The sequence below is a fragment of the Neopelma chrysocephalum genome, unplaced genomic scaffold (genome assembly GCF_003984885.1).
Source record: "Neopelma chrysocephalum unplaced genomic scaffold, ASM398488v2 Primary Assembly neopelma1_23b, whole genome shotgun sequence".
Classification (NCBI taxonomy): Eukaryota; Metazoa; Chordata; class Aves; order Passeriformes; family Pipridae; genus Neopelma; species Neopelma chrysocephalum.
In genome coordinates this window covers 9,357,554-9,385,466 of record NW_020897692.1, presented here as the reverse complement: position 1 = coordinate 9,385,466, position 27,913 = coordinate 9,357,554, and the positions used below count along the sequence as shown (strand labels likewise).

Here is a 27,913-nt window from a genome sequence, read left to right as displayed (position 1 = left end):
GGTGGGCTGATCACTTGACTTTGAGTGTTTTTTAAATGCAAAAGGGGAGATTAGTTAGAAATATGTCCATAGACTATATAATTTTTTCTATATCAAAATATGTATCTTGCTAACACTATGATTTTTCGAAGCATGATGGCATCTAATGAAGAATGTAATCTCATTTTCTCAGATTACAGTTGTTAAGTTAATGCCATCAAGCAGGCAGTTTCATATTCTGTAGCATTGTGAAAAAGCTTTGTTTGATTTAGATTTAAAGGACACAATTGAATATATTGTCCCATAAATTAGAACTGGTTCCAGAGATAAATCAAACCCCCATGAACTGATAAGCTTTATTAACTTTATTAGTTGTATTTTAAAAAAGATGGTAGTAATATACCAGGAGTATTGCACTTGATATTTTCAGTGAAACTAATGAACTTTCTCTCCAGCCTTCATCTGGGATGGACTGAGCTGGTTGCAATGTAAATCAAAAGTCTCTCCTAGGTAGTGGTCTGTGTTGGATACTTGGAAACAACAATGCAGGACTGGGAAGCTGTGGGTGTAAAATACACTTGCATGTTTTGTGGTAATGAAACTTGACCGATGGTCTGGGCAGTCAGTTTTGGGATCGTCCAAAAGCTATTGCCTTGTCTTATTGGTCGGTTACAGCATGGGAATCAAGGACTGCTTAGTATCAAAAATACCCTTGCCAGCAGGTTAGAGTAGGACATCATGATTTACCTCATGCACAGGTAAAGGCTTTAACACACTCTACTTCACAGCATTTTGTACTAATGTGAATCTTTCATTTTACAAAGAAAAGAGTGCCTGAAAATGGAGCTCAAAAATATTTGTGTTTGCTTATATTTTTACCTCAGATCTACTCAGACTTTGAAGTTTTTTAGATGAATTAGTTCACTGATAAGTGTAATGACACTGTAAGCAATCACACAGCTTCTTGGGCTTTTTTATTTCCATCTGTCTTTCAGAAATATCCACTTTGCAATGTACCAAAGTGGTAGCTGCAGTGAAAGGTTACAATCTCATTGTGTTATGAATACCTCCTATACTGCCAAATGTCATGGTGTGTAGAAAGCACAGTAAGTAGAGTTGGATGGCTATGGACTGCAAGGCAACGTGCATTCAAAACAGTTCATCAGTCTGAGAAAACACTTAACTCTTTTCTGTAGAAAAGCATAGCTCTTTAACTGTTTTCCTTGTGGACTGGTGGAAAAGGACCAGTAGATAATACTTCATCTTCCATTTTACTGAGCCAAGTACAGGGGAAGTTGGCCAGGACGTCTCAGTTGCTGCAGTCCATAAAGTAGGGCCAGGATGAGACATATTTTGTCTCTTGGTTTGTCTGTTTCGGAAAGCGAATACATATACTAAAGATATTAGGAGAATGGGAGTTGATAATTAGCATCAACATCAGTTTGATCTGTCAAAGTTATTTCTACATCTGCTTCTTGCACATTATTGCGGTCCATGCCATCACTCTGGTACTTGCGAGTAAGAAGATTGAAACCCCATTATTTATTTGATTATTAAGGCTGATAATGTTACAGGTTACTTTCAGATTACTATGGTGTATCTGTAATATTTTGTGCCCTACTAGATCAAATAACGAAACTCTTGCAGTTGTTATCAAATCTGATCTCCAAGTGGAACACAGGCTGTGGGGTTTTGAGTAGGGCATGTGTTTGACTCAAAGGTTGGTGATATGCAAATCCACTGGAGTTCATAATTTCCATAACTTCTTAATGCTTAGACAGAGTCTTAATGCTCTTAGAGTTCAAAGAAGTTTGAATATGATGTTCATGTATCCAACGAATAATACACACTCTTAGATCATGTAATTTTTCTATATGTTTAAAAGTAACACAGGAAAGAGACTCTTACTCCTTTGTTCCTAAAATATTTGTTTCTTGGCAGCAGGTGTCTGGATGTATAGCAGATGTACTAAATATAACCTGCCTATGATTTAATGCAGCACACATGTAGAAAATGAAAATAACAGTAATACAAGTTGTTATTTTAATATGGACCTTCGGGCAAAAGGAACCACTATTCTGGTCTCGACTACTTATTCAGTGATATAAATAGAAGGTTGGAGTTTCCAGGACTGTCAGTCTGGCAGAGTTCATTTGACCTCAATTTGTGAAGCAGGACTCCTGAAAATAATGGCCTCACTAACATTTATTCTGTATTTCTGTTAACAGGAGGAATGCTTTTTGAATTTAGAAGCTCCTATTTCAAGAGTATGTGGCTATGACACTCCCTTCCCTCACATCTTTGAGCCTTTCTACATCCCAGACAAATGGAAATGCTATGATGCTCTTCGAAAGATGATTAACTACTGAGCAGTAGTACAGGTGAGAAATAACATCTTATAACTAACAGCTTACCTGGAAGGTAACAGGCAGAATAACTGCAAGGTTTGGAGCTACAGTGCTACCCTTTTACTTATTTATTTATAATAAGAATTGCCTCTTATGGCTTTGGGCCTTCAGTCTTAAAGGTGTCTGAATATTTTTTAGTACTGCCATTGAAGTCAGTGTTTAAAATTAATTACCTGCTTAATCAATCTCAAAATTAAATGTCTTGAATCCTGAGAAGTGAAAAAAATGCAAAGTGAAAGGTGAAAGGAATACTAATGGAGAGAATATATTTTCATCTCTGTTAGAATACTGAGTTACTTCATAGGCAAACCATTGTGTTAAATTTTATAATTTTTTACTCTTCAGGGTGACCTGTAATTCTGCAAGGTACTAATAATGCCCAATTTTCCCTGAATATTGGCTCTGCATTGCAAACATACACAGACCATTGAAAAGACATGAAGTATCTCTAGCATCTTACAGTTCTGTTCAAGTACAATTATAAGACTAATATTCAGTATTTATTCTAAAAATAATTTTTCTTTATAATCTTTTATGTAATTTGATCATGCTTGAAGATTTGTTTGCAGAGTATCAGGACTGTGGCGTAATATATATTTCTATGACATGTCTGTTAATCGTAGTCTGTAACATCTTTTGTCTGTTTCATTGTAATATAATACTAAGTAGCATTTGACTGTTTGGTGGCCAACCAGGACTTAGTGTTGTGCACCAGAACTTCTGGTGTTTACTGACCAAAGTTTAACAGTGTAGAAAATGTGTCAATACAATGTATTCTCTACTTCCTTTAATTGAACCAACTAGCCTAGTTTTTGAGATACAGTCTTGATGGATCTTGTACGTCTGAACTAAAAAGAAAAGAAGAAAACAACTGGCCTGTTTTTCTTTGGAATAAGAATCTTTAGTGGGCAGGCGGGGGATTTTAAGCTGTCGACACTAAAGATGGGAGGGCCAAGGTGGGCCCTATTTTAGGGGTGCCATCTTCTGTCCATTTTACCTGTACATTAATCTGTGAATTAAATTTGGGGCTGGGGATAGAAGGTTGTCAATACCATAATGTTAATATCCTTCATATGCATCGTTACTTTCAGGAGACGTTTTTGCATTCCACCCTGTTTGTTTCCCTCAATAGGTGGTAGTGGAATGCCTGTATAAGAAATGGGAACAGTACCAGTGAGGCAGTGTCTCCAAAAAATAATGTAGTTCCACTTTTCTCAAAAATCAGCTGTTACTGACATACAAGACCATTTCATAGAATCATAGAATATGCTGAGTTGGAAGGGACCCATCAGTATCATTGAGTCCAACTCCTGACCCTACACAGAACACCCCATGAATCACACCATGTGCCTGAAAGTGTTGGCCGAACACTTCTTGAACTCTGTCAGGCTTGGTGCTGTGACCACTTCCCTGGGGAGCCTGTTCCAGTGCCCAACCACCCTCAGAGAGAAAAACTTTTTCCTGATATCCAACCTAAACCTACCCTGACTCAGCTTCATGCTGTTTCCTTGAGTCCTGTCACTAGTCACGAGAGTGAAGAGATCAGTGCCTGCCCCTCCACTTCCCCTCATGAGGAAGTTGTAGACTGCAATGAGGTCTCCCCTCAGTCTCCTCTTTTCCAGGCTGAACAGACCAAGTGACCTCAGCAGCTCCTCATACGGCTTTCTCTCAAGGCCCTTCACCATCTTTGTTGCCCTCCTTTGGATGCTCTTTCATAGTGTAATGTCTTTTTTATATTGTGACACCCAAAGCTGCATACAATATTTAAGATGAGGATGCATCAGCACAGTGTAGAGCTGGACAATCACCTCTTTTTGAGCAGCTTGCAATGCTGTGCCTGATGCCTCCCCTATTTCCTTAGAATTAAAACAAAAGCTCTTTTCTGATCTGTGATCTTTTTTGTAGATTATGTAGTCAATGCTTTCTTATTTCTTTTTTGTTTGGCACCTCTGTAACAAAGGCAGGGAGGCTTTATTAAAGAGAATGGGTTGGTTGTATCCAGTTTTTGAGGCGACTTACTGGTTGTGCTAGGTAGCCTCTGATCTGTTCCTTTTCAAAGGAAACCAAAGGACCAAATATTCTTACCTCTGTAAGAAAAGGGAAACTAACCAAAGACATTTGGTGGTTCAGAGACTTAGCTAACCCCCTGTTCCTCTGTAGGATGCTAAAGCGAGGGAGTTATGAGGAGAAAAAATTGGATTCTGAGATTGCATTGAATTTGCATACAGTCCAGTTTCCACACTGGAAGTCCACACTAAACCTGGTCTAGATAGCGGAAAAGCCATCTGCATTCATAATTACATTTGTCTTACGGGCTGGACCACACACGAATGTCAGAGGAGGTTATTGGCCAGCTGAAAATGTGGATTTAGCGTATCAAGGAGCAGGTTTATTAGATATTGTCTGGAAAAGAGTGTAAAGACACAGAAAATTCTGTTTTCTGTTTTTTCTAACAAAACATCTAGATGTTGGGGCCCATAGCACCACATCTTTTCATTGGTATGACTAGATATTAGTGTCACAGAATGAGCTGCTCGAAGTTTTTTCTACGAGGGAACCTTAATGTTCCCTGTTGTAAGGCACATTTCAGAGGAGTATTCCTTTATTTTTCTGTGTGCTACACATTGGCCTTATGTGCTTAGCACAGTAGTTGCAGTAGATCTCCATCCTGCTATTGACTCCACAGTTTACCTATAAGGCAGTACATTTCTGTTTCTGAGAAATTGAAGGATTGCTTTACATTTGCTTCTTTCTGTACTCATGGTAACATTTATGAGTGACGTTACTTGCTGCTGATATGGAGTATTGAGGTTTATGTGTTCCAAACCAACTCATGTGTAGGGAGACCATTTCTAAGAAATGGTGTTACAGTTTGTGTGGATTTGAGCACAGTCAGTCTTCTGGATGTTAGAGAAGTTGTGCCCCTTCTTGTCCTACTGCTGGAAAGACAGAGGAGCTAGCAGTTCCCCGTGGTGAAGAGGGGCTTCTGAGTTACAGAAATGGTCAAGCTGGTGTCATGGTTTAACCCCAGCTGGCAACTTAGCCCTACACGGCCACTCTCTCATTTCCCCCTAGTGGGATGGAGGAGAGATTTGGAAGAGTAAAAGTGAAAAAACTCATGGGTTGAGATGAAGTTTAATAAGGAAAGTAAATGCTGTGCATGCAAGCAAAGCAAAACAAGGAATTTATTCACTATTTCCATGAGCAGGCAGGTCTTCAGCCATCCCCAGGAAAGCAGGGCCCCATCATGCGTAACAGTGACTTGGGAAGACAAATGCCATCACTCCAAATGTCCCCCCCTTCCTCTTCCCCCCAGCTTTATATGCTGAGCATGGTGCCATATGGCATGGAGTATCCCTTTGTCAGTTGGGATTAGCTGTCCCAGCTGTGTCCCTTCCCAACTCCTTATGCACTCCCCACCCTTCCTTGCTGGTGGTGTTGGGTGAGGAGCAGAAAGGGTTGATGCTGTGCAAGCCCTGCTCACCAATAATGAAACCAACACTGTTTCCAGCACAAATCTGAAACACAGCTACTGTGAAGAAAATTGACTCTATCATAACCAAAACCGACACAGCTCACTAAGGTGTTGCTTGGCCTTCAAGTAATTTCTGTTAGACGCAACCTGGTGATGTGGCTGGCTGCCTTCCTCTTTTGTCTCTTAATTGACGGCTTACTAAGAATTGCTTAATCTATGGCTTTAAGGTAGGCTGTGGAAAAAAAGACACAAGTGGTAATAGTCAAATATATCAATGGTATACGTCAGATTGTCCTTTCTAACATGTCCTGAAATCTCTGTATTTTGAGTGAGAAGCTACCTGAAATGTCATTTAATGAAATCTGCAGTGATATGATTCCCTCCCCTTGTTACTGGATAGCACCAAGTTTTATTTATGATATTTCATGTTCTACCATTGTTTGAAAGTTGTCTTTAGATCTGGAAACAGTTTTTATATTAAAGCATGGACATGCCAATTCCAAACTTATTTGTACTTATGCTTTTAAGATATTGGTGTATCAAAGTCTTTCTACCCTTGCTCACCAAGTAAGAATTTCTCGCTTTACAAAGAAGAGATCTGCATCTTAGCAAACAAAATTCTTCCTGAAATGTATTCATCTGTGTACACAAATGTACCTCAACCCAGAAAGGGTCTTCTCAGACACCTGAATTAACTTACTGCTTCTTGTCTGAGGCTAATGCAGGGTTTCAAGCTGAATGCTGCAGTTAATGATTTCTAAAGTTACCCTTATTATTTTAATGTACATTTGGTTTTATTCAACCTGTGTTGACAACATCTCACACATAGATAGTTGCTTATCTTGACATTGACAGCACAGATGGATTTCCTGCTTAAAGGCAGCATTTGTCAATTCATCCTGTATACCTTACTGATGAGACAGGCAAGAGCAAAGTCTCTGTCTTTCAGCAGCTTCTTAGTTATTAAATTTTGTAGCTATGTTAGCTATAAGAGAAATAGCTTCCAGGTAGACAGCTGTGTTCCAGATAACTCTCTGTAGTTGGAAAACAGATAAATTTCCTGTGTAAATGGGATGATGTCTAGCTGTTCATTTGAGGGAGGGGAAAAACCCTAAAAGAAGAAATGGAAGAAAATAACCACAAATGTTATGAAATATACTATTATGATACACAAATATGTTGAGGGGTGACTGTGGCTTAGAAATGGCAGATAGCTAAGTGCTTTTCTGTTATCTTTTGCAGCTTTTACTACCACATTTGCATATTTTGTTTTCTTGTCAAATTCTGAATTTTAAAGCTATTGCTTGGCAGGTTACAGTTTACCTCTGTGATGGTGTGTGTTTATGGAGAGACATCATTACTGTTACAAATATAGTCTCTTAAAATGCAAAGCTATCGCACTGAACTTCATTATGGAACTATTTTATGGAAAAGTTTAGTCTTGGTGCTTAAAGGTTAGGTGATGTTAGGGGATATCAGGTGGTTGATTTAAATGTAGTTTTCTTTCCAACCATGTATTTGAAGTTGGTTGTGCTGGGAAACAGGTAGGTACCTGGTAGGTGCTTTGGTTCATAATTGTATCTTCCTTGTACTCCTGGCTATTCATCAGGACTTTATTCAGGTTAACTTGAGGTATCGGAAAACTATAATTCCCCTCCCTGTTTGGTAAGTAAGGTATGAGAGACTGTGCAAGATCTTTTTAACCTGAGACTAACAACCAGCTTTTTTTTCAACACAGAAATTGCAAATGTGGCAGGCTAGAATGCCTGCCTAATAATGCGCTGTCTGTAACCCAGGCTGTCTGCAGAGGCTTGAGTAGAGCACAACATTTCTGATTTATGATCTTTTCCTGCTGGATGACAAAAATCATGCAATTAGCCAGTGAATCATGTCTTATTTACAACTAGTGAGTAGTCCAAATATAAGATAACAGTCTACTAGAGCTATAAGTTAGTCTTTTAGTATGGCTGTTGCAAGTCTATTACTTGCATTCAAACCTTGCCAAGAATTCATGCAATATCAATAAGGAAATTATCTTAAAAAAACAACCCTGTAAACAGGTAAGGTATATTTTTCTTACAAGACCCCTCTTCATTGTAGTAGTAGAATGATAGTTTATCTAGTAGAGCTCCAGAAAAAACACATAACACTTTGCTTAACATTCTAGAGTGGTATGGAAGACACTTCATAAAATTTTTGTGTACATGGCAATAATTAATGTTGTGTTGACACTAGATATCAGTCACAGCATTTCTGATTTCTGTGGGTCTACCTTGGCATCTTTAAAAATAGTAACTAAATAGTATAGCATTAAATAGTATTTAATAAAAAATGGGTAAGTATTTTGTTATAGTTCACACACCTTGACATTAAGACATTATGAATTTAATAAGTAAGATTACCATGGAGGGCACTGTGTGTTTAAGGTGTGGATATTACTTTCAGCCTTGAGATTTATAATTTGTTTTGTCATCTTTTCTGCAGAGATGAGAAGAACAACAGAGATATACAGAAGCTGCCTTCAAAACTCTTGACACTTTATTCAGGTCTTTCGGGTTTGGAATTTACATAACAGACTGTTTTCTTCTAACTCAGCTATTCGTAATATTCATCTTGGCTACTCTTCAGAAACTTCAAATTTTCCTTAATTATTAAATCAGTGATGGGGAGGTGATTGATATAATAAGTAGTTTCAGATGTATTTGAAGATATTCCAGATGTCATATGTATGTTACACATAGCCATGCTTCACTAGGTTACATCTCTAGTCTTCACTGTGTAAATATTAGAAGCAGAATTTTATTCAATAAAACATATTATGCTCATGTTGTCTCTTAGTTTTGCTATTGTTTTGGAAAAACCCAAAGAAGTGATTTGAATGTGACTGTATTTTCAGCAAAATAAATCTTAGACAGCCAGACCAACTTGTGTGGTGGAGACCTGCTTTAACTACTGGCATTGGCTGTCTTTCAGTTGAGTGGCTTCATGCATAATAGTCTGTAATACTTAATTTTCCTTTCTGCAAGGAGAAACTCTATTTTTCTTGAAAAGGGAAGAGAGAGGTTTTTGCTTTGTTGCTATAGGTGAGAGGCTTAATTGGTACATTCTTTCTGCAATATCTTTGTTTAAATATTTTTCCTCTAGATATATGATGTGTCTGCTACTAAGCAGTCGTGCAAAAAGCACTTCCCAGTTTCTTGGTTGCTTTACTCTCTGCACAAACCAGTCTCATGCTGCATGAGCAAAAGGGTTGGGGAGATGTATGCCAGTAGCCAGATAATCACATTTCCATGATTATACATGGAAATTTTCAGGGAGAAAGAAGAATACCTTTGTACACAAAGCTGCTCAGGACAATCCTCAAGGTGTCAGCTGAAACATGCCAGGGAGGAAGCTGAGGGGGATAACTTCACTGTGGATTTTCATCCCATGCCCTCCTATCACCCATTTTGATCACATGGGAGGTTGTTAATTGAGCAGATCCACTGACATCCAAGGGAAATCTGTCCTCGATGGGTGCCAAGGTGCACATGCCGACATCTCAGTGGCGTGTGTCTCAGAGCTCTTCGGCAACTCTTATCTCACTCTCCCAAACCTCAGGAGCAATCCCTGTGGTGTACTTAATTTTTTGTAATATATGGCAATGCTTGCCCTCAGCCGAACTCTATTCAAAAACTCATGTTCAAAGGACTTGTATCTATGGAAAGTGCTAAATGATAATCTTTTTGAGTCCTACTACCATTTTGTGCAATATTCTGCATTCGTAGTTTGTGAATTCCCTGAAGAATCGCACAACTGATAGTGAAGCTAGTTGTTAATGTCTCCAATCAAAATGAGATTGTTAGTGAAGTCTTGTAAGTCTCCCATAAATGTCATGTATAGAACTTGTTTATTGTTTTAAATAAAATAGATGCATTATATATTTTATATTTTTTTCCTGCTGGATGGAAGCTATTTTGGTTGTATGAAGAAAAATGGTTTTAAAAATTATTTCTGTCTTTGTAGAACATCAATAGATATTTTAGTAACTGTCTTCTAAAAACATACTGTTACTATATTTCAAAGCATATAAAATAGATGCAATTATATTACTGCCATAGTAAAATGTATTTGGTAATTAATAGCCTTAATACAATATACTTTGTATTTGCAGTTTTCATTGATAAAAGCAATTCCTAATTTAATGGAAAGCTTAAGTTCAATTAACTTGTATGGAAATATGGAATAATATATTTCTTAATAAACATGTAGAAAATATTTGCTCGTAATGTGGACTGTGACAATGTGGTTGAGGGACAGGTTTTGTATTTTTGGTGACTGGCAATATGTTGGTTTTAATAGTATGAAAAAAACCGTTCCTTTCTCCTCTGTTTTGGATAATAGAATACTTTTCCTAGGCAGAGATGGATAATGTTGTAGAAATAGGTGCTGCTCCCAAAAGCCTGCCTAGATGGCAGTATTCACTCACATAACCTGTGCTCAAGGTTGGAGGCTGTTTAAACTGCGTTATAGAAAAATGACTTACAGTTCTAAATTGGACAAGAAGGTGTATGCTAGTAGGTACCAATTTTCATTAAGTTCCTTAATAATAAAATCCAAAGACAAATCATATTTTCTCTTTTTTCACCACTTAGGTCTTTTAATTAGATTAATTAGATTATGGAAAAAATGTGTGGTGGAATATTCTCAGATTTAACCTGGCTATTGGTTGTTTCACTCTAAGTAACTCCTCAGGGAAAAATCATGTCACTACTCCTTGCTGATAGTCCAGAAAATTATTAACCTGTCTAGCCATGCTCGTGTAACACTAATTGCTGGAAATACTTATGGTAGCTAGTTTAGTGCTGGGTTCTTCACCAAAAGCATTGTCAAGCATGAACAGGCTGCCTAGGGAAGTTGGCAGAGACACTGTCACTGGAGGTATTTAAAAGACATGTAGATGTGACATTAGGGACATGGTTTAGTGGTGGACTTCACAATACTGGGATAATGTTTGGTCTCTTAGAGGCCTTTTCCAACGTAAATTGTTCTGTGATTCTTGACATACACAGTCTTCATGGGACCCCAGATTTATTAACTGCAGATGAAAGACTTGTATACTCTTCTGCTGTCATCTAGCTCCTGTAGACTGTAGTGCCATGACAACTGCACTGTAATAAACAGTGCACCGATTAATACAAATTGGATTTAAATCATTTGAGGTATTCCTCCTCGTGGCAGTGCACGTGTTTATAAGAGGATTAACCAGCAGTACATTCTCACTGCAGTAGCCAGGAGTCTTGACACAATGACCTTCTGCTCCTGCAGTCTGATAATCAATTCTGAGCCATTAATCTTTTCGGACAACTTTCTTGCTCCCGAAGCTAAAAACCAGTGTTCCTGGTGCACTGGTATACTGCAGAAGCTCTGTTCTAGCCACATAACTTCAGAGGCAGCAATTGAAAGGAATCCATTCAGCAAGCTGGCAGAGATTGTTATCACAGCAGTTCATGGGGTTCAGTGAGCATTATATGTTCATAACAAAATAAGCTGACACAGTCTGTAAGCTCTGCCAGATTTCAGCAGACCCAAAATAAGGATGCAATTCCTTTGTAGCTCTTTTGCTGCTTAGCTGCTCTGCAAGATACATGTTTATTAGATATGGGAGACATACTGCTGACTTCAGTATAAACAGGATTTTTAAAACTTAATTTGGTTGCTTATGCTTTGGCATCAAGTACCATTTGAGACACCCTGGGGTATCCTGCATGGGCTCCATGGCTCCAGCTTCTGCTTCCATAAGTCCTATGTGATATCTGCCAACCCCATGTGTATCTTGGGTGCCTTAGGGCATCTCAAATGGCACTAGATGCTGGCATTCAGGCATCTAAATGGAGCCCTTTGTTTTCTGGAGCTTGATAGCTGATGTCTGACTATTTTTTCTGTGAACTTGCATAAATGCCAGCACTGAGATTGGTGCATTCCTTGATTTTCAAAATAAATTGCTCAAATCTCCAGTGAGTACATAAGGTGGGATATATGATGTTGTGTGTGAAAGAAAATGTTGTCTCCTGGGTGATGGGCTGATCCTGAACTGGGCTTTTAGTTCCTTGAGGTGAATAATTTAGAGCAAAACCCCAGTCTTATAAATGTCCCCTGGCTGGCGTTGGTTACCATAACTCACAAGGTTTCTGATGAATATCTGAAGATAACGTGAACAGGACCTACTTCAATTTCAGCTAAGCCATGAGCAATGGAGTTAATGGGAGATGAAGGAACTACAGACCACTTGCTTCCTGTAGGCTGTGTGTGGGATTCAGCCTAGGATTAAGCCACCTAAAATTTAAGCATTGAGCTATGTGTGTGTGTGGCTGAACAGAGCAGTTGAAGTGGTACCAAGTTCCTTTAGGATAATCTGACTCATTCTATAGGCTGAACTGACTGCCTTGGTTGTCAATGCACAGTGCCACATTAGATCCTGTAAGGTGTCCTGCCTGGCCTTTGACTGGTCGTCAGGAAAGGTTCAGGTCTCCCATCAGTCCTCAGTCATACCTGCCAGTCAGGTGCATCTTTCTTGATACCCTAAGTTATCTTGGGCATCATTGCTAAATGTGTGGGCAACAGGATCGAATTCTCCAGTGGCTGTAGCTGTCATGGGATCACAGCGCACATGTGGACATTAGATACTTAACTTCAGATTAAATTACCTATTTCATGCTTTTGACAGAAGGGAAAGGGAGCAGAGAATAAGCACACGAAGTGTTATGTGGATGCTGGGGCCATGCACTACGTGGTGCAAGAAGCTGGGAGAAGATGGTCTGTCCCTCAGTTCAGCTGCTACAAGTCGCACTGGCTCCACCCATACTTAACATCAAGTTAGTTGTCCCCAGCCCTCTAGAAGGAAGCACTAAGCCTCCTGATGAACAATACTGATTAGTTTGATCATTAGCCTATTTCCATATTACAAGTGCAACACTGAAGCAGCCCCAGCTTTGGTTTTATGTTACTTGCTTTGAAAGTGCTCTATGGACTTTGGTGATGTTTTTAAAGCCTATGTTTGTCTGCCAAAATAATGATGCTACTTTAAGAGTAGAAACTAGGGTCTGGTCTTGCTCATGTAGGTCTGTGGCTAACTGTTCTACAACTGACAGTAATGTGTCACCAGTGTTTGAGAAGGCCCTCCTGTTGATTCTTGTGTGTAATTAATTACTTTTATATGATAATTAAATCATTCCTGTTTACTTGCACTCTGCTTGCAGTTGAGTACTTGCTGAAAACAAAAATTGTCTGAATTTATGATTCCTGTGGTTGCGCTCTTCTTGCACTGTTTGTGAGCACTGCCATGCCTGTTAGTTCCAGCCCTGAGCGATCTCAGGCAGTTCTGAGGTAAGTGACTTGGGCTTCAGGCAGATGGTTTCTTTCCAGTCTTTCCATCTGTGCTGGTTTTTGCTGGGGTAGCGTTAACTTTCTTCACAGTGGCTTGTATGGGGCTGTGTTTTGGATTTGTGCTGAAAACAGTGCTGCTAATATATAGATTATATATAGTGACAGCCTTTGCTGCTCCCCCCACCCACTTAGCCTGGGTGACGAAGCAGCGCAAACGAGCACAATTGTTCCCTCTCCAGGCAAAGCCTCTCTGGTTAGCTCCCATTATGAATTTGGGCTGGTCATGCGTGACCTAGACTTGTCCTGTCATTCCCAGGGGGAAACCTGGAGAGCGAGGGAGTTAGTGGAGATGCAGGGCTGCTCCAGTGGCTGGTGGGGGGTGGGCAGGGAGTGCAGTCTGCACTGCCACCTCCATCCATGCACCTGCAGGCCAGTGAGAGGCCCCTGCATCCAAATGTGGTTTGCTTGGCTTCTCAGATCTCTGCAATATGCTGCACAGGGCGTAAAGCTTCCCCTGCTGCCCTGCCGGTTTCAGCTGTGCTGAGGGCCTTGAGGCAGCCCTTGACAAGGGTCTGGCTGGTAGAGGACACTGGGGGCGTGTGGAGCAATACCAGGATCCCAAGTACCTCTGGTTTGGCCAGGGGCGAGGGCAGGAGAGCTTACAGAGCCCTGGCTCTAGTCGAGCTGTGGCAGCGGGACCGCTTATGCCTGCAAGCCGAAGGATGGGGTCTGGCTATGCCTGGAGCAGCACATCCAAACAGTGGGTCTCAGTGGTGGTTGCACAGAGGAGATGTTAGAGAATGACTGTTCTTCAGTGACAACCCAGGACCCAACAGCCACCGTGTGATTCCAAGCCTGCATGCATTTGTGGTGCAGCACTGCAGCTTTCCACATGCAGCTCAGCTGTCTCACACTTTGTATTTTCTAATCCATGGGTTTGCAGGAATGGGAAAACCTAGATAGGCTTAAAATTTTGGGATAGTTTGTGCAGCAGATGCAGGGAAGTTGCCTCTAGCAGGACCTGTGGCTGCAATGTAGTGCTGTAGACTTTCCTCTACTACTGCAGAGCAACGCCTCAAGTAAATGCAGAAGGCACTTGAGAGGTGTGTGTCACATATTAGAGTGTTTTTTGGGTAATTATTTATCCATAAAACCCAGGAAGATCGTGTTTGCAGTGACTACAATGTTCTAATGCCTACTGGCTTGGCCTCAGGGATTTTCAGATGCCGAGAGAGAGGGAGCAGTGAGGCAGAGGAGGAACAAAGTGCAGCCTTGTTCAAGTGCAGCTCTAATGGTTTCATGGCATCTCATGTTGTAACCTACTGGTCTTGTTTTTCATTCACAAAACAGAATTTGGCTTGGGAAGGAAAGTGAGAGGAGGCTGGCATTCAAATGTGAATACATGGACAACAAAAAGGATGAAAGGCAAAGTTAGAGTAATCATAACTTATTCCTCTCAAATGATTTTTCCATCACTCCCACCACACCCCATCTCTTCAGTAAAGTTTTCCTCCTCTCTTTTTACCAACAACCCAGCTACTCCTTCAATTGCAACAGTTTTAAATTTTTGAAGTGATTTTTGTCACACTTGCTTATAATGAAACCAAAGTATAGGTTATTGAGCTGTTCCTCATTTGGTTTTTGTTACACTTGAGTTAGAGGTGACTGAAAAAAAGCCAAGTGTGCGTTGAACAGCCTTGCTGAGCAGAGATGGTCTGAAGTCTTGGCCTTCTCCCTCGATCTTTCCCTTCCTGCCTTGACTCTGTGCCACAACCAATCCACAGCTTTCCTGGGTGTAGGGAGACTTTACTGCCCCCAGGCAGGAGGGCCTGAGCCAGGGGAGGTGGTGGAGTAGTACCACACCAGTGGCAGCTGCTGCTGATGGGTGATGAAGAGTGAGAGGGAGGTGTGAGATGGGCATTAGGATCTCATTGTGGGGTCATAACCCTGCCTGTCCTCAACCAGTGATCCCAGCTACCCCAGGCTTCCTGCTGTGCTGCCAATCCCAGCCCTGGCCCCTTGGGAGAGGGAGCTAGCCTGGACATCACAGTCTGTGCATCTGTTACCTACCTGTGGTGCCTGCAGCCATTGTGTCTCACTCCCTGCCATCCATTCTTGTTCCATCTCCCCCCGGGGTGGAGGCAGTTTTGGTGACTTACAGCTATTCATTGCTCAGGGCCCTCAAGAGGCTGAAACACCTACTCAGGCAATGATAGGGGTGTTGTCACATACAGAGCATGAGCCTTTGGGAGATGGCACTTTATCTAATTAGCTTTCACCAAAGAACGAACGAAGAACGTGTGATTATTCATCTTGTGTTACGAGCAGTGAAATTGCTAAGCATTTTGCTGTCAGCATCACTAACTGAGCCTTCAGCTACCATAGAGCTGTGGTTTAAGTGAGGCTCTGTGCAAATTTGTCTGGGTTTCTACAGCAGCTCACTCTCCTCAGCTTCATCTACCTGTGCTCTTGCATAGCTGCTTTGTGGCAGCACAGAAATTGCCTGCATCCTGCATCCAGCCTGATGTTCAAGGTAAAATTATCCCAGTGGAGTATAGCTGCAAAAGCAAACTGCTACTTGTAGTGTCTGTGCCCATATACACACAGAAATGAGTGAGGCTGCTCTTGAATGAATCTGGCTCCCTGAGACTGAAGTTTAAAGTATTTTTCCTGATGAGTTTAATTAATTTTATTTTTAAGGACAGGCAATCCTTAGGGTACATTCAATTCCTTCCACGATGCTGGTAACATCTGTCCATATAGATGAAACCTTGAGATCCTGCAACTTAGGTACAAAATATGGGGCCATTTTCTAAGCCAGTTCTTAGGATTTATTTTCTTGTTGTTTAAGCCAGGGGAAATAGTTAAATTCAAGTGAGATTTATTCTTTTATTACTTATTTATGAAGCTCTTTAGACTTTTCATTAATTCTGATGCTATGCTGAGAAATCTGCTACGTTAAGTGTCTCTGCAGTCCCTTGCAACAAGGTGAGTTATGGCTGCGAACGCTCCCCTTTCACTGCCAGGGAACACAGAGACCTGACGCTGGTTTTGGCTGGGATAGAGTTAATTTCCTTTCTAGTAGCTGGTACATTGCTGTGTTTTGAATTTAGTATGAGAATGATATTTCAAATGTTGCTCAGTAGTGCTTACCCTAAGTCAAGCACGTTTCGGTTTCTCATGCTCTGCCAATGAGGAGACACATGAGAAGCTGGTGGGGAGCAAGGCCAGGACAGGTGAACTGAACTGGCCAAAGGGATATTCCATACCACAGAACATCATGCCCAGTGTGTAATCGGGGGGCAGTTGACCAGGAGGGGACTGGTCATCGGTCAGAGGGTGATGAGCAACTGTATTGTGCGTCACTTGTTTCTCTTGGGTTTTCTCCCTCTTCCTCCCTCTCTCTCTCTCTCTTTCTCTCTTTTCTATTACTATTATTATTATTGTAATTATTAAAATTAGTATTGTTTTAATGTAATTTTATTTTGCTTAAATTATTAAACTCTTTTTACCTCAACCTACAAGCTTTACAATTTTTTCCCCTATTCTCCTCCCCACTGGGGAGGTGGAGAGGAGGAGTGAGTGAATGGCTGCATGGTACTTAGTTGCCAGCTGGGGTTAAACCACAACACTGAGAAATAAAGCCATGACTATATTGTCCTGTGTCCTGTACACCTGGAGAACATCAGTGCTTGCTGCCTCACCACCAGGCCCTGGCCATGCCAGTTGGTTGATGTGACTACCCGGCTTGTGCAGGACCAACCACCTCTCAGGACAACCCTCCAGCTCAGGCAGGGTGCTGAGGCTGCACACTGGCAGGAACACCAGATCAGAAATGTTCCCATGTGCCTTTGCATGTGAACAAGTTGCTCAGGTCTGGGTCACCACCACCAGCTAAATGTTGTGCTTACTGAGGCTGAACAAAATTACAGTCTCTCTGTTGATATGCTGTGCATCCTTACTGGCCTGCGGCTGTAAGCTCACTCTGCACAATCCTGCAGGCTGAGCCCATCAGACAAGATTATTTCAGGCTCTTATTTGCACATAAACCTTCTTTTATTTCCAGGGCCATTGAACTGTGTGGGTGGCAACCCTTTCAGCTTCACCGGTTGGTTGTTTCCTCTGCCCACACTGGAAATGATTAGGTGTCCCTCTGCCTCAAGATGAAGGCTTCTTACTTTGTAATTTGCCAGCCCCACCATGATGAGAGTGCAGCACACAGCTCCTGAGGCAGTGTCCCAAAGCAGGGCTCAACTGCAGAGCCCAAAAGGGAGCTCAGTTGGGCCAGTCTGGGGCTATTTATATACCCCTGATTTGTTTGATCAGAAATTATTTACAGTGAAAATCTGGGGGGTTGGTCCCATCCACCTGTTGTAGAAGGGCATGGATTCTAGGCTGGTGGAGCAATGACTACTGTCCATGCATGAGTGTGTTATATGTACACTTTGGTGAAGAGCATACTAAAGACACTTGAGTATCTTGGAGGAAAAAAATCAGCAGAACACTGCTCATGAGTTTTTAAGAGGCTATATATAGTGAGGCACTTGAGCTATGTCCCACTATTTGAAATGTTCAGAAACATCTCAGTCAAGAAACAAGAAAGTGACAAAATGTGGTGAAGACTATAAATTGTAAACTACAAAGCAAACCCACATCTTGCAACAAAAGCTGCTTTATTCAGACAAGGAAGTGCACTTAGGCATAACTTTAAATAGCATGCATCAGAAAAACTCTCAAATTGTATATAATTTGACATAATTAAATGTAGGTATTTCATTCTACTACAATTTGCTGCCTTGCCCCTTGTGCCTACAATGTTGATATTCATTGTAGATTCAAGCAGTTTATTTCAGTGAGAGCTAACCCACACTTGCAGAGCCCAGATTATAATTATCCTACTCCAAAGTGCCAGTCATGGTTCCTCTGTCGCCCATCTGAGTGCTGTCAGAGCCAGCACCAGGCAGAGAGGCATTCACAGTGACTGCAGATCCCTGAGCATGCTGCTGCCCACTCTGTCCCCTTGTCTTCCTTCTGGACTCCTGTTTTGAAGACTGCTTTGGTTTCCTCCTTATTTTGCTCCTCTTGTCCCCGGCATAAAGTCAGTCTTTTGATTGCTGAAGTCTAAGGATGTCACATCTCCATGAGAAGAACATTGTTTCAGGCAGTATAAACAGGAGGAGAAAGTCCTGAAAACGTTTTTTTGTCCTGTCTGTTATCTTCAAACCACTGAGAGCCCAGTGATGGCAGCTGTGAGGTGAACATATGGACCATTAGACTGTGTGTCTGACTTCTCCTAGACCTGCAAACTACTGGGGTTTGATGCAGGCTGGGATGCTAAGCATGAATCATAGAATCAGAAAATAGTTTGGTTTGGAAGGGGACTTTACAAATCATCTAGTCCAATTCCCCTGTCATATTCAGCTAGATCAGGTTGCTCAGGCCTCTATCCAACCTTGCCTTGAACACTTCCAGGGATGGGGCATCTACCACCTCTCTGGGGCAACCTGTTCCGGTGCCTCATCACCCTCACAGTGAAGAATTTCGTCACAGTATCTAATCTAATCCTACTATCTTTCAGTTTGAAGCCATTCCCACCTTGTCCTATCACTACATGCCCTTATAAAAAGTCCCACTCCATCTTGTAGTCTCCCTTTAGGTACTGGAAGGCTGCAATAAGGTATCCCCAGAGCCTTCTCTTCTCCAGGCTGAACAGCCCCATCTCTCTCAGACCGTCTTCACAGCACAGGTGCTCTAGTCCTGTGAGTATATTTGTGGCCCTCCTCTGGACTCGTTCCAACTGGTCCATGTCTTTCCTGTGGTGAGGACCCCAGAGCTGGATGCAGTACTCCAGGTGAGGTCTGACCAGAGTGGGGCAGGGGGATGGGGAGAGAATAACCTCCCTCGACCTGCTGGTCACTGTTGCTTTTGATACACCACAGGTTACTGTTGTCTTTCTGGGTTGCAAGCACACATGGAAATAAAATGGCCAATGGCATGCCACAGGAGCACAGGGGCCCAAACTCTGTCACACATGGGAGAAGAGCTTCCAGCCCATGAAAGAGTGCAAACCTCCAGGAAAGTGGAGGTGGTGTGCTCGGGGGCTTGAAGGGCCATGACCGGGGTTGTGCTGGTTTGGGCTCAGGTAGAATTAATTTTCTTCACAGTAGCTAGTATAGGGCTATTTTGGATTTGTGAGAATATACAATGATGTGTGATGCATGATCACACAGTGATAATAATATTGAGATGTTTTTGTTATTGCTGAGCAGGGTTTACACAGAGCCAAGGCCTTCTCTGCTTTTTGTACTGCCATGCTAAGTTGGGGGTGCATGAGAGGTTGGGAAGAAACATAGCCACAACAGGTGACTGAAACTGGCCAAAAGGATATTCCAGACCATATGGCATTGTGCTCAGTATATAAAGTGGGGAGAAGAAGATGGGAGAGTGGGAACATTTGAAGTGATGCTGTTTGCCTTCCCGAGTCACCCTTACATCTCCCTGCTCTACTGGGAATGGCTGAACACCTGCCTGCTCATGGGAAGCAATGAATTAGTTCCTTGTTTTGCTTTGTTTGCATGCACGGCTTCTGCCTTTCCTATTAAACTCTTTATCTCAACCCATGAGTTTTCTGGCTTTTACCCTTCTGATTCTCTCCCTGATCCCGTTGGTGGGGCAGTGTAGCTACACGGTACTTGTTTGCTGACTGGGATAAAACCACGACAAGGGTGCTATCCGCTTGCCCTGAGAGCTGCTGGCACGTGGGGAACACCTTTTGTCAGTGGTCACACGAATGTGCCAGTGCCTGCAGCATCTTGTTTGTGTGGCTAATGGGCAGGGTCTGGTGCTGAGCAAGCAGGTGATGCCATGCCATGGTGCCAGGAGCAGGAGCAACCCTGCTTTGCCACAGAGCTGGAAAAAGAAGGCTGTTATCCAGTTCAAACCGCAGTCCCTGTATTATGTGCTGTTTTGGGTGCAATTCCACTGGAATAGATGCAATGCGCAGGATGAGATCCTCAGCTATTCCCTTAGCCAGTGGTTCTTTCAGGGGGAAGCACAGGTACACCAGGGAACAGCTGAGGAGCTTCTGCCTCATCACTGTCAACATCATCACCTTAAAAACTACTTCATCACTTGCATTTCTAGTTGAAGCTTACTATGGTACTGTCAGTAAACATTGTATGTCAATAGAGGTCTGTATCATATATACTCATCCTGGTATGTACTATTAGACTGACTATATTTTTTGCTGGGATAGAATCTGAACATATTACCAAGGTTTGGCTTAATTTGTTTGCTTCCCCTTTCCTCGCTTATTATGTCATTATTGGAATGGGAAAAATGACCAAGAGGCATCTCAAGTGATTCTTGTGAAGAACATCTAAAACTCTGGCCAGCAATGTACTAAATTAGTTCTTTGATGTTGACTTGACTGATAAATCTCTGTTTAAAAGAAGGAAAATTGTTTAATTTCTGCTGTATCAGCCCCCCAATCATTTTTTCACTATCATGGGGGTTTTTTTGCTTTTTGTTCTCTTCCTTTTACTTGTGTAAAAAAATACACCTGAGAGAAAACTGCTGCCAGTGTGCTATACACCAGAGATTGATCCAGGTAAACGTATTGGAAGAGAGGGATTATGCTTTACTTTGTTTGCTGGGATTTGGTTTTTGCTCCAGGGACTTAAGGCAGGGCTTGTAGCAATGGTACCTAAAAATACTTCCATGCAGATGTAAGATTTCCAATTTGACAAAGTTTCTTTAACAGAAAAACCTGTTTAAACAAAGTCCTTGATTTATTTTTTTCTCACCTCTGCATCTCAGACTTGGCCACCCTCAGCCTTCAGCACAGGTACAGCTAAAAACAATGAAAAACATGCTAGAAAGTATGATGAGAGTTAGCTTGTGTATTTAGCCATTCCCTAACCAGCACTGGCTGGGCTTTCAGGGAGGGATAACCACATCCATACATTTCTATTTTTACATTCTGCATCAAACATGTTATTACCACTGAACTGAGCAGCCTGCTGAGAAGTGAAACTTCAGGCATTGCCTCTGACACACCAGAGGAAACCAGTGCCACCAGCCCAGCCAAAGGGGTTTGCAGCATGTTGGCTCTGGAAGCAGTGGTGGGGATGGTTTAGAATCTGATGAGGATGCTCAGCCCAGGGGAGCTTGGCCCCAAAGGGAACTTCAGCCTCCCCCTGCCCCCGCTGCTGCTCTTGGGGCAGGAAGGGTTCCAGTGTGGAAATCAGAGCTGGTTCCTTTTTCCTGTGTCCTCAAGGGCAAGCCATATGCTGGCACCTGGACCCAAACCTACTGGCACCTTCAGGGATTTACAAACCGAAATACTTTTATCGAGCCCTTTGTAAGTTCTTTGTTTTGCAAGTAGACATAGGTCAGTGGTTTGACTGCACACTTCAGCTACCAGGATTAAAGTCACAAGAGCACTACCAAGCTTCCAAAATAATAATCATAATTAAAAAAAACAAGTCTTCCTTTTGCATGAATATGTCAAAGGATACAGGAAATCCATGGATAGATGAATTTTTTCTTTTGGCAGATCTCGTAAGATTAATACATTTGCTGAAAAACCCTTTTGCAAGCAGTATTTATATCAAGCATTCCCTTCTAAAGCTTGCAAAATATCTGAAAGTATTAAAAAAAAATCTATGTTGAGTACCTGTATGGCTTCCAGTTGTAATAAAGTCAGTCATGTGGCAGATATGATTGACCTGAGCTTTTGAGGCACTTTGGGGGTGTTTATATATTTGAAGTTTCCTAATTCAGACCCCTGTGCCAGAAACATGTAGCAACCTTTTAATGTTGAAATTTTTTTACGTAGTTTTTTCAATGTGTTCTCCCACAATCCCACTTTGCATTTTGATACAAACTGAGAAATCAATAAATGAAAGGTAAAACTGGTGTTCCAGACATGATCCTAGCAAGGGTTTGCTAGGTGAGTTGTCCTGTACAAAACATACTGGGTTGAGCTCTTGAGACCTCTTTTGGGCAAAATTGTTTGTGTGGAAGTGTGGTGCAAATTAACAAGAAAACAACAGTCAGTCCCAGAGAGGCATCTTCTGCAGTGGAGATCACTATGGCCAGGTCAGAGGCACATATGCTAACTGCAGTAATAATAACGGGGAATGTCTTAGTTACATGCCTAATTTGTGGAGGCCAGTGATAAGTGACATTCCTCAGGGCTCAGTACTGGTACCAGCGCTGTTTAAATCTTTATCAGGAACATGGACAGTGGGATTGAGTGCACTCTCAGCAAGTTTACTGGCAACACCAAGCTGTGTGGTGCAGTTGACATGCTAGTGGGAAGGGATGCCATCTAGAGGGACCTGTGAACCTCATGAACTTCAACAAGGCCAAATGCAAGGTCCCACACTTGTGTAAGGACATAAATACAGGCTGGGCAGAGAATGTATTGAGAGCAGGTCTGAGGAAAAAGACTTGAGGGTGTTGATTGACAAGAATAAAAAAATTGTTGCTCTTGGAAAAGACCTCTGAGATCATCGAGTTTGACCGTAAACCCAACACCAACATGTTAGCACTAAAACATATCCCCAAGTGCCACATCTGCATACTTTTTGAACGCTTTCAGGGATGGTGGTTTCACTGCTTCCCTGGGCAACTTGTTCCAATGTCTGGCCACCCTTTTGGGGAAGAAATTTCTCCTAATATCCAACCTAGATCTCCCCTGGGACAACTTGAGGCCATTTCCTCTTGTCTTATTGCTTGTTACTTGGGAGTGGAGACCAACTCTCACCTGGCTACTGCCTCCTTTCAGGTAGTTGTAGAGAATGGTAATGTCTCCTCTGAGCCTCTTTTTCTCCAGACTAAGCACCCTCAATTCCTTCAACCACTCCTTGTAACACTTGTGTACCAGACTCTTCACCAGCTTTGTTGCCCTTCTCTAGACACACTTCAGCATCTCAATGTCCTTCTTGTAATGAGGGGCCCAAAACTAAGCACTGGATTTGAGGTGCAGCCTCACCAGTGCCGAATACAGGGGAATGATCTGGTCCTGTTGGCCAGTCTTGCTGACAGCAGCCAGGATGCCATTGGCCTTTTTGGCCACCTGGAACACTGAAGCTCAACACGAGCCAGCAATGTGCACTTGTAGCCCAGAAAGCCAATTGTATTCTGGGGTGCATTAAAAGAAGTGTGACCAGCAGGTCAAGGGAGGTGATTCTGCCTCTCTACTCTGTTCTGGTGAGACCCCACCTGGAGTACTGCATCCAAGTCTGGGAACTCCAACATAAGAAGCACATGGACCTACTGGAGCGAGTCCAAGGAGGGCCATGAAGATACTCATAGGACTTGAGCACCTGTTCTGTGGAAACAGTCTGAGAGAGAGAGGATTGTTCATCCTGGAGGCTCTGTGGATTACAGCCTTCCAGCACCTAAAGGAAGACTACAAGAAAGATGGAGAGGGACTTTTTATAAGGGCATGTAGTGACAGGGCAAGGTGGGAATGGCTTCAAACTGAAAGACAGTAGGTTTAGATTAGATATCACAAAGAAATTCTTTACTGTGAAGGTGGTGAGGCACCGGAACAGGTTGCCCCAGAGAGGTGGTAGATGCCCCATCCCTGGAATTCTTCAAGGCCATGTTGATTTGTGCCCTGAGCAATCTGGTCTAGTGGAAGGTGTCCTTGTCCATGGCAGGGGAGGTAGAACTAGATGATCTTCAAAGTCCCTTCCAAACTAAGCCATTCTATGATTCAATATTTAATTCCAGTTTGATCTTCAACTGGCAAGAAAAACTTGGCTCTATATAAAGGGACAGTGGCTGCTGATGGGGGTAGATGAGAAGGCTTCAGAGATGGGAGGTTGCGTGTGAGCCAAATGTGGATGCTGACAGAGACTCAAGAAACTGGACTGGAGAGCCTGGGCCAACCATGAGCCATAATGCCTTGGCAGTGGTCTCCTCCCAATAGCAGTGTTTTCAGAGAGCCCAGGGAAGATTATATCACCTGGAGATGTCAGAAGAAGCAGGAAAAACAGAACTGCAACTCTATGTCAACAGAGAATGTGGTATAAAACACCATTCCCAAACCAGCCAGGCTGCTTTAAGGCAACAGTAGAAATTAGACAAAAGTGATGACAATCACCTCTTCTTTTTTTGTGTTTGCTAAGGGAAGCCTCAGACAGCAGCACTGGGATGATGTCAGCTTTTGGCAGGAGCCCTGGATGTGCAGGTGAGCAGATACCTTGCAGTACCTACTTGTGGCATGCAGGCAAAAAGTGCCAAGCAGCATCCGACATGGGAGGAAGACCTGGATAAGTCTTGTTTGCTTTTCAGTGGAGGAGAAAAGCAAGTGCGGCTCAACAAGAGGCAGTAAAGGTCAGTAGTACTGAGCAATTTCGTTTCCTTGGTGAGCCCATACTGGTATGGCAACAATGGAAATGCCAGAGGAAAGATCAAGGAGGGAAGTTGGTAAAAACCCTTCAAAATGTAAAACATTGAATCAGTGACGTACTGTGCTTTCTGGTGGAAATAAATATGGGTGGCAAGACTTAAAGTCATTCACTTACTCTCATAATGTTGACAGGGGATAAGAGAGAACAAATGGGGTTAGGGGTCTGGAAATGTCAGAGAGCTGGATCACAGCCAGTAAGCTGTGGTAGGAAAACTGGTTAGATCAGGAAGATAGTGCAGTGGAAAGATGGCAAGGTCCTGTGGCCAGCAGGAATCAAGAAAATGTTTGGAAAGATGGGTCAAGGATAACCAAGAGCACTGTGTCAACAAAATATTAGTAAAGACCTAAATGAGCTGAAGATCAGCTGGAAAGAAGTACATGAAAGGACCAATGCCTGTGGTTTTGGAGAAATCATCTGCTGGGTTTATGAGTCATGGAGACCAAAACCAGATAGAAACAAGAACTGGGCAGACACAGTTAGGCCTGCTGTGTCTGGGGATGAACCACTAATTTATTTTGCATGTACTGTATTGCTGATTCCCTCCATATTTGAATTTAAAAATAGGGCATTTTACACCCAGAAAAATGAGTAACATTTGTGAGTTTAATTCATACCACTTGAATCACTGCTTCTGTGAATCTAGTGGCCAGCAATTTTAAGTGTATGTGGGAACCTCAAGCTGTTCCCTTGCTTTCATTTCATCTGTTTACTATACTTATAGTAAGACACTGGAAGTGGTGATGAGCATTGCAAAAGCAGGTTACTTTTGCTAGATGCTGCTGCTTTCAGCTCCAGCTACTTTCCTTTCCCATGAAGCCACTGACTACTGCATGCTGCCATGCAGAACATAATGTCCCAGGGAAATAGCTGGAGAGGTGACAGCTGTCATGCACTCATAGACCAGATGTGTGCCCATGGCTGCATCTGTATCTGTAACAGAATGGGATGCAGCAAATTACGGATTGTGTTTTTTACTATGTGCTGGGTTCACTTGGAGCGTGGCTGAGGATAAGCTTTTTCTGTCACATTCCTGAGAGTTTGGGGAAAAATTTCTGAGGGCCTTTTACAGTGTGTTACTGAAGGCCACCATGACACAGTAATTTAAGTATGTGACACTGTTTCTCAGTCAGTAACAGCTTCGTAGTTCCTGCTGGAATGGGATGCCAGCATGACTGTTGGATCTGGGGTTTTCCATTGCTTCTGATGCTCATTGATTCAGAGGGGAAGGTTTCTGATGTGCTAGTTTTTTCCTCCTGTTTGTGTAGGTAGTGGTATATCTCATGTTGTGATTGAAATGTGTAGTAACAGCAATAACCATGGTAAGCCTGTGGTACACTTGGGAAAACCAGTGGAAGAAGACACAGTGATGGTGATCTACCTGAGTTCAGTTTCTACAGCTTTAGTTGACAAATTCAGGATTTCCCCCCAGCAGTCAGAGCAGAAACTCTTGCCAAAATTTCTTTTACCTGTAGAAAGAGGTCAGGTCTGTTTTTTTTTCTAAATGAAACTTTGATGAAGTCAGTCATGGGATGTTCTTGTTTGCTGCAGTCACAGAAATATAAGGCATGGTTCCTTCACAGATCATTTCAAGCAGTTCAGCTGAACAGAAGTTTGGCTGTTCACTAGAAGAGGTAGTTTCCTTTTCAATTGTCATTCCAAAGCAATGCTAGGAATGTGGTCAAGAAATGCTATGACATAAAACTTGAACTGACTTCAAGATAAGTTCTAAATTTGTTTTCTACGTAATCATCTCTGCTTAAACCTAGACCTCTTTTTTCTAAAATGCTGATGGCAGTTTGGAGACCACAATATATCTCTTCATAAGTGAAGTGAGCTTACGGCCCACACCTTTCCAGAGTCTGTCCTGTCACTTCCTTTTGCAAATCCCATGAAAGGTTCCTGTAGCTCACCAAAGAACTCCATTTTGGTTACATTTCCATAATTATGCAAGAGGCACAGGATGTGTCTCTCTCCAAACACACTTATTTTTCTCCATATCAAAGACACTTGTTTCCTTGTTCAGATCAAAGACATTTCTCAGTGTTAGAAGTTTCTTACAGGACAAACTAAGCCAAATAATTACAGTGCACTTGCTTGATACCTCTATCAAACCATACCTCAGTACATACACTACTTTTACTTTGTGCTCCTCTGTATTTATGTTCGTTTTCTTTTAACCCCAGAAGGACAGTAAAGCTGCTACCAGACACTGCGGTAGCTTTGGTACTCCTGTTGTTATACAGCCTTTTTCTTAATGTTTTTTTTAAGCTTCATAAAGTGCTTGTGTACATATTCCATAAGGATATGACAGATATTTAAAACTGGACTATGAGCTGAATTATACTAGTGATAAAAAAAAAAAAGACTAATTGCCCAGCCAGGTGGATGCAGCAGGAATGGGGAGCTCCAGGGAACTGTTTCTAATTGCACTTGGGTGTACTCCTTGGAGTAGTTGCTTCTGTGCTCTAGACTGTCAGGCCATATGCATTTCAGAAGCATAAGACTATCCTTTACTAGTTAGTCAGAAAGCTCTGATAACAATGATTAAGAAAAAAACCCAAAAGCAAGTGGGGCTGACTGTCTTGGCTGCCTTGTCTCCTTCAGTAAATCTGCCCAAAGTATAAAGACACACTGGCACCTGCAAGCTAAAGCCTCAGACTTGGGGGAGTCAAGTTTGAGCCTTTTCACTATTTTGGGCTATTTTTTATTGATAGGCAAGACAGCCAAAAGAGTGGAGGTGGCTTTTTCTTTCCTTCTGATGCCTTTCTATATCCACTTTTCACAAAAGACCCCTGTGGGTTAAGCCCAAAAGATTAAGTAGGGATGAAGTTGAGTATATTGATCACTGGACTGCTAAACATACATCAAGTAGAGAGGTGTGAGGCAGGTCTGACTCTTGTGCTTCTCGAGCAGTCACAGGAACTGAGCCCAGCTGCAGGGGAGCTGCAGCTGCAGACAAAATGTGAGCTAAAAAGATCTAGTCAAATTTTTGGATGAGACAGACATCTTCCCAATAGAGAAGGGAAGCACGTGTGAAATCACATGTGAAAATCACAGGGAAAGAAAGTAACCGTTTAGTAACCGGCAATGTTAATAGCAGGTAAAAAACTGGTGATGATGAAAATTAGGTCAGAAATGAGAAATTGTCCAGTTACTCAAGGAACGGGATCTGGCAGGAGCTTTCTAACAAAAGGGAGTGATGAGGAGTTAGGATGGCTTCAGAAAGACCTTGTTATGTATATGGAAATGTTTATGTG

General features: G+C 42.1%; 1 protein-coding gene across 5 annotated transcripts in view; it reads left to right on the top strand.

Moving 5' to 3' along the window:
* BCKDHB (branched chain keto acid dehydrogenase E1 subunit beta) overlaps positions 1-27,913 on the top strand; it is a 148,318-nt gene that overhangs the window by 104,475 nt on the left and 15,930 nt on the right. For 3 of the 5 annotated variants that reach the window (XM_027696675.1, XM_027696646.1, XM_027696653.1), the window contains 2 exons: positions 2,208-2,360; positions 8,347-9,789. In XM_027696675.1, the coding sequence (XP_027552476.1) occupies positions 2,208-2,348 (141 nt within the window). In that variant the 3' untranslated portion in view covers positions 2,349-2,360; positions 8,347-9,789. Of the gene's footprint in view, positions 1-2,207; positions 2,361-4,009; positions 4,034-8,346; positions 9,790-27,913 lie in introns of those variants that run through there. The other 2 variants (XM_027696639.1, XM_027696628.1) reach the window with 2 other exon arrangements.